The sequence below is a fragment of the Ipomoea nil genome, unplaced genomic scaffold (genome assembly GCF_001879475.1).
Source record: "Ipomoea nil cultivar Tokyo-kokei standard unplaced genomic scaffold, Asagao_1.1 scaffold0268, whole genome shotgun sequence".
Lineage (NCBI taxonomy): Eukaryota > Viridiplantae > Streptophyta > Magnoliopsida > Solanales > Convolvulaceae > Ipomoea > Ipomoea nil.
The window spans coordinates 2,776,125-2,791,991 of NW_017616696.1; the positions used below are offsets into that span (position 1 = coordinate 2,776,125).

Genomic DNA, 15,867 nt, shown 5'->3' on the forward strand with positions numbered 1-15,867 from the left:
ATTTGATATCCAACTGACATCAGAATATCCTTCAAGGATGAAAATATCTTTTAAATATTTTAAACCATAATTAATGGTTTTATTCAAATATTTTAAAATTCTTTTTAATGTCATCCAATGTACTGCACTAGGATTACTAGTGTATCTACTCAGTTTCCCTACTGCAAAAGCAATATCAGGCCGAGTACTTGTCATTGCATACATAAGGCATCCTATCACTTTAGAATACTCCAATTGTAGGACCAGATCACCTTCATTTGGTATTAACTTCAATGAAGGATCCATTGGAGTAGAAACTGGGAAACCACTAAAGTGATTTAATCTTTTTAACACTTTCTGAATATAATGAGATTGTGTTAAACTTACACCATCCTGAAGTTTAATTATTCTTATTCCAAGAATAACTTCTGCTTCTCCTAAATCTTTCATGGAGAAACTGGAACTAAGAAAATCCTTAGTTTCCTTAACTTTTTCTAAATCAGTACCAAAAATCAACATAAAAGACATTTTTGGTCCTAGACTTATAGTGGTTTGGACAATTTTAGTCCTTTATAAAAAAAAAATTTGCCATTTTATGGACAGAGTTATTGTGGCGAGGACATTTTTGGTCCTCCATCTATATTTCGAGGACATTTTTGGTCCTCCGTCTATATTTCTGTTAGATAACCGTATGAGAGAGGGGCAATTACGTCAATTTAGGCTATCTCCTTCTATATATTATATCAATGTGTGTTTGGCGGCTTCGATTCTCCTTCTATCTATTTGATTAGTAACCTGTTTGGCGGCTTTGATTCTCCTTCTATCTATTTGATTAGTAACCTGTTTGGCGGCTTCGATTCTCCGGCAATTTCTTCGTACAACTGCAACTTGGACTCTCCGACTCCTTCGAATTATGACCGAGAAGAAAACAAAACACACATAGATATAATAGATAGAAGGAGATAGCCTAAATTGACGTAATTACCCCTCTCTCAGACGGTTATCTAACATAAATATAGACGGAGGACCAAAAATGTCCTCGCCACAATAACTCTGTCCATAAAATGGCAAATTTTTTTATAAAGGACTAAAATTGTCCAAGCCACTATAAATTTAGGACTAAAAATGTCTTTTACTCTGTCATCTACATATAAGTAAATAAGTCATTGAACTCAGAAAAAGAGCAATTAACACTTTTAACAGGTTAACTCTAGATTTTTGTTGACTAGATTGTCAAATGTTTATTTTATTTACGTTTCTTTTATTATAATCCACTTACATAGTAATATATTTTAAAATAATTATAATCAATATATTTTTGTCTTGTCGAAATTTGATTGATTGATATATTTATTACTAATTTTCCACTGATTTTTTTGTTTAAAAAATAATAATAAATAAATTAATAAATTAGATGTAGACAAGATAAAACTATTTTGATTATAATTATTTTAAAATATATTACTATGTAGGTGAATTATAATTAAAAAAACGTAAATAAAATAAACATTTGTCAATTCAGTCAGGCAAAATCTTGAGTTAATTTATTAAAAATGTTAATTGCTTTTTTTTTTTCAGGTTCAATGGTTTATTTGAGGGTTATTTGAGTTCGGTGGCTTAATTGTTATTTCTCAAATAGTTCAATGGTTTATTTATACTTTATCCCAAATTTATATAGAATAAATTTTAATTTTGATTCTGTGACTATTGAGATCTTGTTAATTGTTGTCCATAACTTTTTAAAATGTTAATTTAATACTTAACTATTCAATTTTGGTCACTCCAATTAAATTGCTGGCAAAATTTCACAGAAAATTTTAATTAGTCAACTAATCTTTAATCTAAGGGACAATTTCATCTTTGTATGTGTGGTAGAAAATAGAACAGTGAAACTCCTATGTCCTTAGCAATATCGACAGAGGATCAGAGCCTTCACCTTCGAATCCAACACCTTCACTTTCAATTTGGCATCATCCCTTGGCAATCATTAGTGAACAAAATTTGGGTGGGGAGAAGAAAGGTTTTTGGCAGGATTGTTATTTTTGGGAATTTTCAACCATATTACCCAACACTTTGTTTATGTAATGGCTGCGTTTATTAAAATTTTCCGACGGGAATGGAGGTTTTCTGGCGGCATTGAAGAGAAAAATGGAGAAGAAGAACAGAGTAGAAGTAAAAGACCAAAATGTCATTATTTTACTATCAAAATTTTTTGGTCACTTTTTGCCAGTAATTTGGTCGAATAGACTAAAATTAATAAAAATTGAATAGTTAAGGTACTCAATTGTTAGTTTTGAAAGTCGTGAATTGCAAATAACAAAACCACAATAGTCACATGACCAAAATTAAAATTTACTCATTTTATATATTACCCATTTTGTCTTCGCATTTTCTAATTACATAAATCATGGCTTTGCATTCCATGTGTGTTTCATCATATGAAGGTTTTTTCTTATTGCCCCGCTATATATATATATATATATATATATATATATATATATATATATATATATATATATATATATATATATATATATATATATATATATATATATATATATATATATATATATTGCACGGTGAACAAGCAAATTCTTGTCTAATAACCATTTGATTCTTTCTAGACTTTATGCGACTTTTGCGAATTCCAAATCCTTTATGTTTTGGATAATTAGTATAACACATTAGAGTATCTAGTGATTGAAACTCCATTCCAATACATAACTTTATTATTGTCTCATTATTCACATCACTCTTCGCATTCTCACTGATATTTTGTTCAATCTCATTTATATTAAATTCATCATTATTCAAAAATAAATAAATAAAAAATTCATCATTATTCACCAATTCATCATGATTGCTTTCACTCAATTGTGTAGTAATTTCAAAATCGTGATCTTTTTCAATTTTAACTATATTATGATCTTTATGATGGAAAGTAGTCATTATTAATGTGTAAAAATTATAAAATATATAATGGGATTAGAACACAAGTAAAACCATGAATAAGGGCATATTTCAGGTTGTTAAAACTATTGTCACCAACTCACCAAGTACCAAAATAGTAAAAGGAGAAAACATATGAGAAATGAAAAACAATAGTCATTATAATGTTCATAATTCTTAGCCACTTACAAATTATACATATTATGCTCTTAAAATTTAAGACCCAAAAAATTCATAAATCAAGTTACAAACTCAATTTAACCTTTTTGTTATAAACAAAACATTATTGAGGACATTATTATCCATTTTGTAACAGTTGTAATTGATATACTTTTTACCATTTATGTGTATATATATATATATATATATATATATATATATATATATATATATATATATATATATATATATATATATATATATATATACCTTTGTAGAAGAATGACTGATGATGAATAAGATGATCCTCCTTTTCTTTATAATCTCTCTGTATTTTCTTATTCTTGGTCACTTATAATTTTTCTTCGTTTCACAACACATTATCAACACGATGCTCTACCTAATGGAGTTTTGCAATCAATCCCTCCACCCTAGCTATCCTCTCTATACCGTAGACGATTTTATCGATCTTTCAGTTCGGTCGATAGAACCCGCTCGGTGTCGACGATGCCGCTGTGAGTACCGAATAGACCGAACAAGTTGATGCTGGGAGGAGAAGGAGATTAAATCGAATGTGTTTAGTTGTACTCTTTGCGGAGCCATGGATTGACTTTAATTTCCTCCACCCGTGATGCGAATCTCTGGATTGGTGTCAAGAAGGCGATCGAGGAGGTGTTTCAGCTCCGTCATTTGATCAAAGAAGGCGTTTACGGTGGATCTGTAGGTTGCGGATCTTTGCAATTTTCGACGATCTGCAAATTCCTATGGCGATTGCATGAGAGAGACGATGAAACGCTCGTCCCAGACGGGTTTGGTCGAGCTGGAATCATCAATTTTAGTTGCAAAAAAAAAAAATAATAATAATAATAATAAATAAATAAATTGGTTGCCAAGTATCATGTTGTTTGATGATATTACTGTGCATGACTATTTCAAACGGAAGATCACAAGTTTAAGTCCTATTTCAATCAAGAATATCATGTTGAACTTATAAATTATAATACAGATAGGTTAACAATTTTATTTATTTATTTATTTTTGGTTTGGTATTAATTTGATATCAAACCAAATCTTTGAATGCCTTTACCTATGGCGTTTTAGTAGGTAATATATGATATATTTGGAATAAGTTTACATGTGCAGCTCAGTTACTTACAGGGAAAATTTTGGGAAGAATGATATATTTGGAATAAACAAGAACAATGATTAGCTTTGAAGAGTTTCTTAAAAAATTAGTTAACTAACTAAAAAGGCTTTTTAATGCAATTTAAAGAAAGGTTCCAAATATGGTTTAGGCCGTTAGCAATATTGAAATTAAATAAGGGAGAGTGTCATAGGAATCCTCGACATTAAGACATTAAAACCCCAGATTCCAGACAACCTTCTTCTCCAAGAAAAAGTAGCGTTGCCATGGCCGAAAAAGCTCAGAAAATGTGTTATGAGAGGAGGGCAGCGTGCATCATCAAGAAAAGCAAGGAGCTGGGAATATTGTGCGGTTTGAAAATAGGTGTTGTTATCCTCGGCCCTGACGGCAAACTGGAGAGTTGGCCCCCGGAACTCAACGAAGTCAAGGTTTTGCTCGAGGCCGGCAAGGAAAGGACTAGGGTTAAGAACGAGAAAAGGAAAGGAGATAATCCTGAGACTTGTCACAGGGAGATTTTGGTTTCAAAACTGCAGCTTTTGAACCAGAGGGTGGAGTTCTTTAAGGGCAAAGAGACTGTGGTGAGAAGCAAGAAAAGGAAAGACGAGTTTGGTGACAATTCAGCACCACCTGCATCTGCATATGCTGAGGGCAAAGAGATTGAGCTTTTTGATGATCTTGACTTCTTCTTTAAATTTGTAGAAGAAGAACACAAGAATCCACAAAACAATGGTGCCAATAATTCTGCAACATTGAAGGCCAAAGAAATTGCTACAATGGATTCAGGTACCCTCCAAGCTGCATGTGGTGTTAGATTTGAAGCCTGTTATCCACTGCAAAATTCTTTCACTGCTTTACCCCCCACAGCCACAGCCACAGCCACAGCTGCTGAAGAGTGTGGGGAAGTTGAGGTGAGGAAGAAAGCCAGGCTTCAATACCCCACTGCTGCTTTGAATAACAATCTGCCCCTATTTACCCCCCCCCCTGCTGCAGAGTATTGGGAATCTATGTTCACTAATTCAGGACTGCTAGATTCTACTGATGCTATGCTGTCACTTCTACAAGACCTTTAATTTGCAAACCTTAAATTGCTCCGTTTACCAACAAAAAACTATTCTCTGTTTTCTATTTTCTAATTTTTCAGTTTTCATTTTCTGTTTTCTATTTAGAAAACTTGTTTACTAACAGAAAATTGTTCTCTATTTTCTGTTTTCACCTAAAATTTAGTTTAGATAATAATAATATTTTTTGAGCTAATATTTAAAATTTTTTTTTTTTTTTGGATATATTCGATCATTTGAATGACATGTATAAGAATATATAACTTTTATTTTGAATTCTAAACACTCTTGGTTTTGGTAAGAAACATGATGCCACTGTTGATATACCACTTGATACAATGAATGTAATGTAACTAATAATACAGCACAGGATTTTTTATTTTTATTTTTAAGAGAAGAGCATGGCAGCATGCATGCATGCATGCTCGAGGATTGCTATTTTACCAATCTACAGGTTAAAGCTGTATATGTAAAGAACTTGCACAGAAATATCACTGAAGATGAGTTGAAAAATGTATTTGAACATCATGGGAAGATTACTAAAGTTGTTGTGATCTACCACCAGCTAAAGCTGGGCATGAAAAGATCAGAGTAGATATGGTTTTGTTCACTTTGCTGATTGTGATAATTGCTTTCTGGTCTTCTCATTGGATTTCTGGTCTTGTAAGTACCCTATATATATATATATTATGAAATGTGTGCATAAGGAAAGATTGAGTGCCATGAAGGTTTGTTTGTTTTTGTGTGTGTGTGTGTGTTACACAGTCTTCTCCCACTCCAAAGGAAATGTGTGCATTTTCACTTTCCAATTGTTATGGAATATATAATTTTGATATATAGAATCTCTATATATTAGGCAGTTTTAGGAATTTAGGTAGGTAGGACATATGGAAACTTGTTTCCAATTCGTAGTCTTCTAAGTACCTATTTATATATAGGGCTTTGTATTATCGATCTTTTCTAAATGACAGTTTGAGACAATATACGACAGCATATTAGAAACTCTCTCTTTCCTTTCGTAACACCAATAAATGTGTGTGCAGCTATTGTTGGATCTTTACACAGTCTTCTCCCACTGTTTATATACCAGTTGAGTCTGATGTTGTATCAAACTTGGGAAGCAGATTTGAAAAGGAGAGAAAGGGTCAGTTCCAAAGTTGTGTTTGAATGCTCATATTATGAGATCTGTTGCATGTTGTATTTATTGAGAATCAATATCAGTTTCCTAGTGTGATCAAAAGGATTTTGAAAGACTGTTATACATTTTTTGTTTTTTAAATATTACTTACTCAAAAGTAAGATCAAATATGGTTTTTGCTATCCATTCTCGATGATCTGCTTAGACTTTTGAAGTACTGCTTGATTGAGTTTGAAGTAATATTGTGCAATGTATACAAAATTTCTTGCTGGCTTTAGTCAAGTTTAACTTATGTGAAAAATACTTTTCAAAAGTTACCCAATTATGAAACTAAATTGGTTTTTGTTCTTGAAACTTCATTTGCTAACACTTGCATTTTCTTTCCATCTGTTCTTCAAATTTCATTTACTCTTGGTTTTTGTCAGAAACATTATGCAACTGTTGATATACCACTTGATACAATGAATGTAATGTAATTAATAATACAGCACACGATTTTTTTTTTTTTTATTACAAAAGATGTGTGGTTTTAACTTGTGAGTTGAGTCTGAGAGATGTCACTCTTAAGAGAAAAGAACAATTAGGTAATTTTTTTTATGGAATAAGGTTTAAATTGGTCACTGAACGTAACCTGAAAATGCAATTAGGTCACTGAATGAAAAAAAAAAAAAAAAAAGTGCAATTAGGTCACTAAACACTCCAAATGTATGCAATTTCACCTGATAGGTTACCATCATTTTTAGCAGGTTACCTGCTTACGTGGCAGCTGAGTTGGCATTTTTAATAATTTTTAATAAAGTTTAAAAAAAATTAATTTAAAACAAATTTATTTATTTAAAAAAAAATTCAATTTTTTTTTTAAAAATGTATTATTAAAAGTTATTAAAAATGCCAACTCAGCCGCCACGTAAGCAGGTAACCTGCTATCCGGTGAAATTGCATACATTTTGAGTGTTCAGTGGCCTAATTGCACGTTTTTGGGTGTTCAGTGGTCTAATTGCATCTTTTTTTTTCGTTTAGTGACCTAATTGCATTTTCAGGTTACGTTCAGTGGCCAATTTGAACTTTATTCCTTTTTTTATTGACTGGAAACTAAAAAAAAAAAAAAAAAAAAAAAAAATTAGGCTCTTACCCTACAAGAATTTTAGGCTCTACTCATCATTCAAGACTTAAATCATATATATGTTGTTGGAAATTCTTCTTTTGATAATCTAATTTTGTTTGATATTAAAAATATGTTCAGTAGTCATTTTGCTCATATATATTTGGAGTTAATGCCAGCCCAGGTCCCTCGATTTTGGTGGTTCCGCCAACTATCGTCCTTAATTTTAATATGTCTTAGTGTAGCCATCCGACTTTGTAATTTTGACCTCCAACGGTCCTCCAGTTAGTATCTCACGTTTGCACCCTTAATTTTAAGGGTAAAATGGTCATTTCTCATTAGTTATTGATTTTTAAAAGATAAAATAAATATTTAATTATTAAATAATAATAATAATAATATTTAAAAAAAAAAAATAGAACACCCGCCGGCAGGGTCTCTTCGTCTCCTGGTCGGAGACGAAGGTCCCTTGGTCTCCATGGCCGGAGACGAACCTCTTCGTCTCTGGCCAGGAGACGAAGGGACCCTGTCGGAGACGAAGACTTCTTCGTCAGTTGTTTGTTTTTTTTTTTTTTTTTTTTTTTTTTTTTTGTTTTTTTAAATTTAAAATATTTATTTTATTTAAAATTATTTTAAAAAATAATTTTTAAATTTGATAAGACCAGGTAAACAAGTAATTTTGGGTTAAATTGTCTGAGTTTGTGTTGTTCAGGTATACTTTCTCAATTTATTGCACCTAGGGGTGAGCGTAATTTGCACCGAGCTACCACCCGAAACCCAAATTGAATTTTAAATTTCGGGTGAATCTGAATAGTTATCGATTTGAATATTTTAAAATTTAGTATATCCGAATATTATATGAAAAAGTATAAATACAAAAATAATAAAACCGTTATAAAATTTAAAATTGATAAAAATAAAATTTTGGGTATATCCAAACTAACCCGAAATAATTTCACTCGAACCAAATATATCCAAATTAAATTTGGTTAGGATATCAGGTGTCAAAAGCATCACTCAAAATTTTCGGATATTCGAAATAAAATTAAGGTGTCACATGAACCCAACCGACGCCCACCCCTAATTGCAGCCCAAAGAACTACTCTAAATATGTGTTTCTAACTTTAAAAATCAATAAATAACGAGAAATTACTATTTTACCCATGAAATTAACTATGCAAACGTGAGATACTAACGGGAGAACGGCTGGAGGTTAAAATTACAAAAGTCAAATGACTACATTGAGACTTATTAAAGTTATATATAAATGACAATAGCTGACGGAATCACCAAAGTCAAGGGACCTTGGCTGGCAGTAACTCTATATATTTGTATCTCGTTTGTCAAGTGTACAATCAAACACTACCTTACTACTCCTTTCTACCATTTCGTTTGCATTACTCTTCTTTCTAATATATCTCAAAATAATATCAAAGAAATTATGTTTTTTAAATTATCTTTAAACTTTTAACTGGTAGGTTCCAATATATTATTTTTTAATAATCTCATTTGTTTCATAAATGTGGCGCCAAACTCATCTATTTTGGTAAACTGGGCTTCATATATATTTTACATAAAATTTTCAAACAAATTTAGGCTTCTTTATGATACAAAACATTGTTGTTCCTAGAAGGTTGAATCCCCAACTCCAATGCTCCTCCACTTTCCGACTCAACAAAGCATTTTGGAGGATATAAATCATGGTAATTCAGCTGAACACAGAGGCTAAATATTTGCTTATGAGCATAACGAGCCTCTGACTTTGAAAACATGAAAAGACAATTGAAGTGTAGAATGTATGTTAAAGAATCATCTCATCATAAAGTACCTTTTTTCTGCACATAGATTTTATTGTTCCACTGCTTTTAAACCCAACCCTTCTAACCTCTATGCCACGCTCCGAACATTGTTTTCTTTCGCTTTCTTTGACGAGGGTTGATGCAGCTTTTTCTGATTTACATTTGTTGTTATTAATTAAATTTTGATTATTATCTTTGACTTTATTATTGTCTTTTTGGGGTTGAATGCCATCGATTAATGCATTGCTAAACGAATATGTTTTAGACTGCTGAGAGCATTGCCTGATTGCCTGTCCTTCTATAATGTCCGATAAGGCGTCAACCACCTGCATTATTGTTATTACCAAAAAAACATATATGTCAATATTTATTCAAATTAGCTAGGTAGGATCAATAAAGATTAGAAATGTCAACAAGTCTTGTATCTTTGGGTAATTGGGTATCTATTCGATACTCTCAAACCCTAGTAAGATAGATTTTATTAAATAGGAAAATACTTTACCCGACTCTCAAACATACACAATATTTTGTTAGATATATATATATATGTCAACAAATCTGGTATTTTTGGGTACTCACTCTTAGAGTTGTCAAAAATGGGTTTTACCCGCCGGGTCGACCCGTCCCGTACCGCCGTAGGTAGGGGACGTGTTCTTCAAATTTTGATCCGCCAGGAGGCGGGCATTTAGCCCGCCCCGCCTGGGTCACGAGTCCAGGCGGGGCGGGTCAGGCGGGTCACGGGTTTAGCCCGCGACCTGCTAATACATATATATTTTGTATATATATTTAGTATTTAATACATATTATTTTTTGTGTTATTTTGGTTTGTGTAATTGTGTTAGTGTGTTATAACTTATAGGATTATAGATTTATAGGAATACAATACTAGGTAGTGTTACTGTATGTCTGTACAGTGATTCTTTTTTTTTTTTTTTGAAGGATATTGTACAATGATTTTTTTTTAAAAAAAAAAAATTAACACAGTGAAAAAATTGATTGGCGGGCTAGCCCGCCCCGCCAGCGGGCTTTGGCATGGCGGGACGGGCCGATCACATTCCAAGCCCGCTAAGAGGCGGGTTTTTTAGCCCGTCCCGCTACGAGGACGGGCTTTGGTGTGTTTTGGCCCGTTTCGCCCCGCGAGACGTTTTGACGGCTCTACTCACTCTGCCAAACCCTAATAAGAAGAGTTTAGATAAAAAAAATAGTTTACCTCCCAAAAATTTCATTATTTAGCACAAAATTGCAATTCCCTCTAACTAGGGGTGTCAAAGTAGGCCTAAACCCACAGGACAGCCCTAAAACGCCCTGCAGTTGGGCGGACTTTCCAAGATCATTTTTGTTTTTATTTATTTATTTATTCATTTTCAATTCCCAGTAATTACAATTCATTTTCCCCGTCGCCTTAATTCATTTGCCTTAATTAGCTTTCAACCAAACGCCCGTAATAGCATATATATACATACAAATTTGCAATTGGTCGAGTGGTAAGATAGACTTACACATTTCATGGGTGGCCTCTTGTTGGGATCCTTCCTCAAGCATTCCTCAACCAGTTGCACCATACCAAAGAGTTGGTGGACGTCATGAGAATCAACAATCCTTGTGTCAATAAGACGTGGGTAATTCTTCTGCTCCAAAACTGGGACTGCCTGCAGTATTATTATATTGTATGTATGTATTTCAACATTGAATTCTTGATTCTATTTTGTGCAGCGGATCATAAACTGTACTGTAACCTAATGGGGTAGCTCAAGTGGCAAATGAGTTTGGGGAAAATCTGGGTTCGATTCCCCTTAGCCCAGAGTGAATGAGGATTAGTCGGGCACATCTGAACCGTTAAATGGACAGTATATATTATAGAATGAAGAGTTGAGTTGATGATTATAGTAGAAATATAGGTACCCATTCAACAAGGCTCCTGCCTTTGAGACGCTCGTCAGTATTGTTGAGTCCAGTTATAAGCTGCAATAAGACGAGTCCGAAAGAATAAACATCTGTTTTTGTTGAGAATTTGCCAGTCTCTGCATATTCAGGGGCAATATATCCCAGTGCCCCAACTACACTCTCATTTGAGAACTCATTATTATTTGACTCATCATTATTGCTCCTTGCTCTTGCAAGTCCAAAATCTCCTAGCTGCATACATACATATATAAAGATTATATTTTCATACATGAATTGAATCATAAAATTAATTATATATAGCATATATATATATATATACCTACCAGAGATTGATGATCATGGGTGATGAGAATATTGTTAGGTCTAATATCTCTGTGTATGATTTTTTGTGCATGCAAATACTCTAAACCTTTAGCAGCTCCCACTGCTATCTTCAATCTCTGCTCCCAGTTTAGAGGTATCATAGCATCACCTGCAATATAATTTCAAAACATAACAATAAATTAAAACTAAATATCCTTCATTCAACTAGTAATACAAACATACATCCATTTTCTAATGTCGGACAAAAGCTTAAGCTTTCCTAATTCTATTTTTCCTATTCGAATTAATTTTTCATTTATCCATTATCCATTTTGTACATATAACATAACAAATTAACTTCTCACTCAAGAGAACTCGAATCCACTTTAACCTGACTCAAATCAGATCAGAAGTGGACCATATATACAGAAAATTATTATGGCCTTGTTTGGTAAAAAATTGGCCTATAGGCTAATTTTGACTTATTTGACCACTATTAATTGTTTGATTTACTTAAAATATCAATATAACAGGGCGTTTGGTTGAAAAGAATTTAAATTCTCTTCCCACATAATTTTAAAGGCCACAAAATTCTCTTTGTTTGGTTGAAAGGAATTGCAATTCTCCCATTTTCATGGAATTAAAATCCCATGTCCCCCGGGATTTTAATTCCTGGGATATTAGGAAGAAAAAAAGATAGTGATGAGTCAAAATTGCCCCTTTCTTTTTTAACCTAAAATTAATGCTTAACAACAACAATGGACATTTTTGACTTTATACTACTTATACCCTTTCAATTCCCATGTATACCAAACATTGGAATTGAAATTCCCAATAATTCTATTCCTGTAAACCAAACACTGGAATTGAAATTCCCACTTTATTCCCAGTAATTCATCTTCCATGGAATTGCAATTCCTTTCCTACGTAATTCCCCATCTCCAACCAAATGCCCTGTAAGTGTTTGTTTAATTAGCTTTTTGCAACTCCAAAATGCTAAAATTCAAAAAACTACTCCAAACAATTTTTTCAATTAGCTTTTTCACAAAAGAAATTATATCAAACAGCTACCAGCTAACAACTAATTTACCAAACACTTTTCTACACCAACTAATGTTATCAACTAGTTATACTCTCTAATTAACGCAATCAGCTAACAACTAACCGCCATTTACCAAACAGGCCTATACCACAAAATAACCAGCAAAAAATGATATATTGAATTGGGAGCTTACTTGAGAGATGTTCATTTAGGGAGCCATTGCAGACATATTCATAAACCAGCAACCTATGAGTCCCTTCAGAACATGAACCTAACAGCATTACCAGATTCTCATGTGTGGCTCTGCTCAGAACATCAACCTCTGATTTGAACTCTCTCTCCCCCTGAAGGCTCATCATGTTCTTGTGCTGCTTCACAGCTATTTTCACCCCATTCTTCAACTTCCCTTTGTAAACGCAACCAAACCCGCCTTCTGATAAATAGTTCTCTCCCAAAAACCCACCCGTCGCCTCCTCAAGCTCTGCATATGTGAAGTCTTTCTTCCCTCCTCCTGGCTTAGCCGCCGGCCTCTTGTTCTGGCACAATGAGCAAACCGAATTCGAAAATAATAATGTCGTCTCTTCCACATTCTCCTCCATTTCTTCAACTTTGTTGTTGTTGTTTTCAGACCCATCTTTCTTGCTGTCAACGCTACTGGAGATTGAAGCTGTGGCGACTGGTTTTGATGGGTCATTTAGTGATGATTCTGGCAATATAATCAAAATGAATTTAATATATATTGACTCGATCTGTTTGGTAGAATTTAATATTGAAATGAGTGAATTAGCATACGTACTTTGTCGAGAAGAAGAAGAGAGTTTTCCTCGGGAGGATGGTATCATTTCATTGTACGACATTTGGGCGGCGGCGCTTGTGGTGGTGGGCGCGGCGGCGGCGGTTGTGGGGGATGTTTTTTGGGTGGGTAGCGGCGGTGCTCTCACTTGCTCCGCCGTATTATCACTCTTCACCTTCCATATGCCGCAACTTAACTTCTTCATGAAGTACTTTCTCTCTTTCTTCATCTCCCTGTCTAAAACTATCCAAGTAGCCTCCAAATCCTTGGCGCTTTCCACCGCAACCACTTTTCTTGAAACCCCAACACGTACGTCTACCCAAAGCTTAACCTGATAATAATAATATAATAATGCACATCTATGTTATAATTTAAATATAATAGTATATACACACACATATACGTACTATAATTACTATGTGTATATATTGAATGTATATATATAGGATTTGGATTAAATAAGAAGGGACGCAGAAGAGAATTAGGGATCAATGAAAGCCGTCCATCTCAAAAGATTATTTAACTGCTTTAAATTAAAGCAGTGAGGGAAGAAAAAATTGGTTATATTTTCGTAAATAACTAGCTAGAACTTTAATTACAAGTAATAATACTATGGAGTGCATTAATATCATAGATTAGAGTGCAACAATATAATAGTACACGTACATGCCCAACAAATATTAAATGCGGGTAACATTATCATTATTTGTACCGTTGTGAAATGTAATTACTTACTTGCACTCTATATATATACTGTTAAATGTTGCACTTTATAGTGATGTTACTTGCAATTAAAAGTTTAAGTTATCTCTGCGTTTCTTTATCTCCGTGTTTCCTTCTCTAACATGGGTGACCAGTTGGTCACCTTCTCTTGTAGACAGCGACCGGCGACAATTCTGTGATTTTGCCGGCCGCCGGATTGTCATCAGAAATGGATAAAATTGATGTTAGATTCTTAATAATGACTTGTAATAGCATGTCGTTTATCAGTTTTTGAACTTTATTACCTAAACATAACATGTTAAAAGGTGTAATTACATTTTTTTTATAAGTTTAAGGGGCTAATTGACTTTTTAGATAAAATTTAGGGCTTATACCTTTTCCCTTATTAATATTAATTAACATAATTTGTTAGTGGTGGACTAAAAATGTAATTAACTTCACATATAATTAATGGGAAAAATTTGTGTGTAATAATAATTTTGGACTGAGTTCTTTTATGAACAACAATTCTCACATGAGTGCACTCCTCTGATCTCTATATATATAATCTAATTATCAACTTTTAATTAAAATAAAAAATATTCTTCATTTATGGAGAATTGACCTTTTGAAGTTGGCATTGTTTAGAGAGGGCAAGCATCTCCGCATATGTACAGGGCCGGTTCTGTTCCTTATCCCCATGATCCATTTCTTCTTCTCTCATATCATTTGAAATCGTCATTGTCGTCTCATATCCCACTGCATAAGCAGATTTTTTATTATTTTTTTTTAAATCAAGAATATGGTACCAAATTTTTAAAATATAAATATATTTGATTCATGAGTAACCGGTATAGATTCAATTGTTATGTCTTTTTTCAATGTAGTATATGTTCATAATTAATTTCTCAACCTACTGAAATACAAATAGTCAATACTGACTTCTATCAGGTCTTGAAGCAACAACCTCAGTCCAGTCTTGGTGCCATTATTAGATCACAAAGTCTTGGCGACCCTAATTCTATATGGGTCGGACCAAATGTCATTTTCTCAAAGAAAAAGAAAAAGAAGTTTGAAAAAAAAAAAGGGGGGGGGGGCAGGCTTACATTGTTTAGCAGCTGCCAAGAAATCCAAGGTAGCAGGATCATTGAGATGGTGAACAACTCCCAGAAGTATAAGCTCATCCCCAGGGTTTAAACACAAACCCTCATTAACAACCCATCTTATTGCACTCCAACAACTTTGTTTTGACACATCATGGATCACCATCACCTTCTGCATCATCTGCCCTCCCTCCATTATATTCTTTTTCAATATGTTACGTCTAAACTCGAGAATATTCAATTCGGGGAATTTGAGGGGAAATAACTTTGGTAGAAGAGGTAAATTAAGAATGTATATATGTTGCAAAGGATTCAGATTCTCTATCATACCCTCTAAGTGCTGCTATATATAAAGTAATCTATGATGAATATTAAAGAAATTTTGATGATTTCTATGCCTTTAATTTGTTCCCAACTCATTTGTCGATTGCAAACGGCAAGAGATTCATCAGTGTGAATGGATTGGGACATTTTTTTTTTTATTATTACGTAAAAAAGAAGAAGTTATATTCGAATTGAATGTTATCTCTGAAAATATAATGTGTTTTAATTCAAGTTATGTCTAAGATTTTTGTCAGCTTTTTTAAATTATACATTTTACTTTAAATATTGTATGTACATTTTATTTGACAAAATTATTTTAATTTTAGTGTATTTTTGTTAGACAAAATTACACTTATACCATTATAAC

The 15,867-nt window shown here is 33.2% G+C and overlaps 1 protein-coding gene across 1 annotated transcript; it reads right to left on the reverse strand.

Annotated features, from left to right (window-relative positions):
• Nucleotides 1–9,121: 9,121 nt before the first annotated feature.
• Nucleotides 9,122–15,372, reverse strand: LOC109152722 (proline-rich receptor-like protein kinase PERK3). Its single transcript, XM_019300376.1, has 9 exons — nucleotides 15,180–15,372; nucleotides 14,699–14,832; nucleotides 13,375–13,702; nucleotides 12,772–13,284; nucleotides 11,557–11,705; nucleotides 11,231–11,464; nucleotides 10,828–10,977; nucleotides 9,358–9,654; nucleotides 9,122–9,241 (listed from the first exon to the last, which is right to left on the reverse strand). Exons 1-9 carry the CDS (start codon nucleotides 15,370–15,372, stop codon nucleotides 9,122–9,124), a joined length of 2,118 nt encoding a protein of 705 aa, XP_019155921.1.
• Between the last annotated feature and the right edge of the window lie 495 nt (nucleotides 15,373–15,867).

Coding starts and splice junctions, on each gene's coding strand:
- LOC109152722 (XM_019300376.1), bottom strand. CDS start 15,372: ATGGAGGGAGGGCAGATGATGCAGAAGGTGATGGTGATCCATGATGTG. Junction 9,655..10,827: donor AGAGGCCACCCATGAAATGT/GTAAGTCTATCT, acceptor ACAATAATGCAG/GTGGTTGACGCCTTATCGGA. Junction 9,242..9,357: donor AATCTATGTGCAGAAAAAAG/GTACTTTATGAT, acceptor CTCTGTGTTCAG/CTGAATTACCATGATTTATA.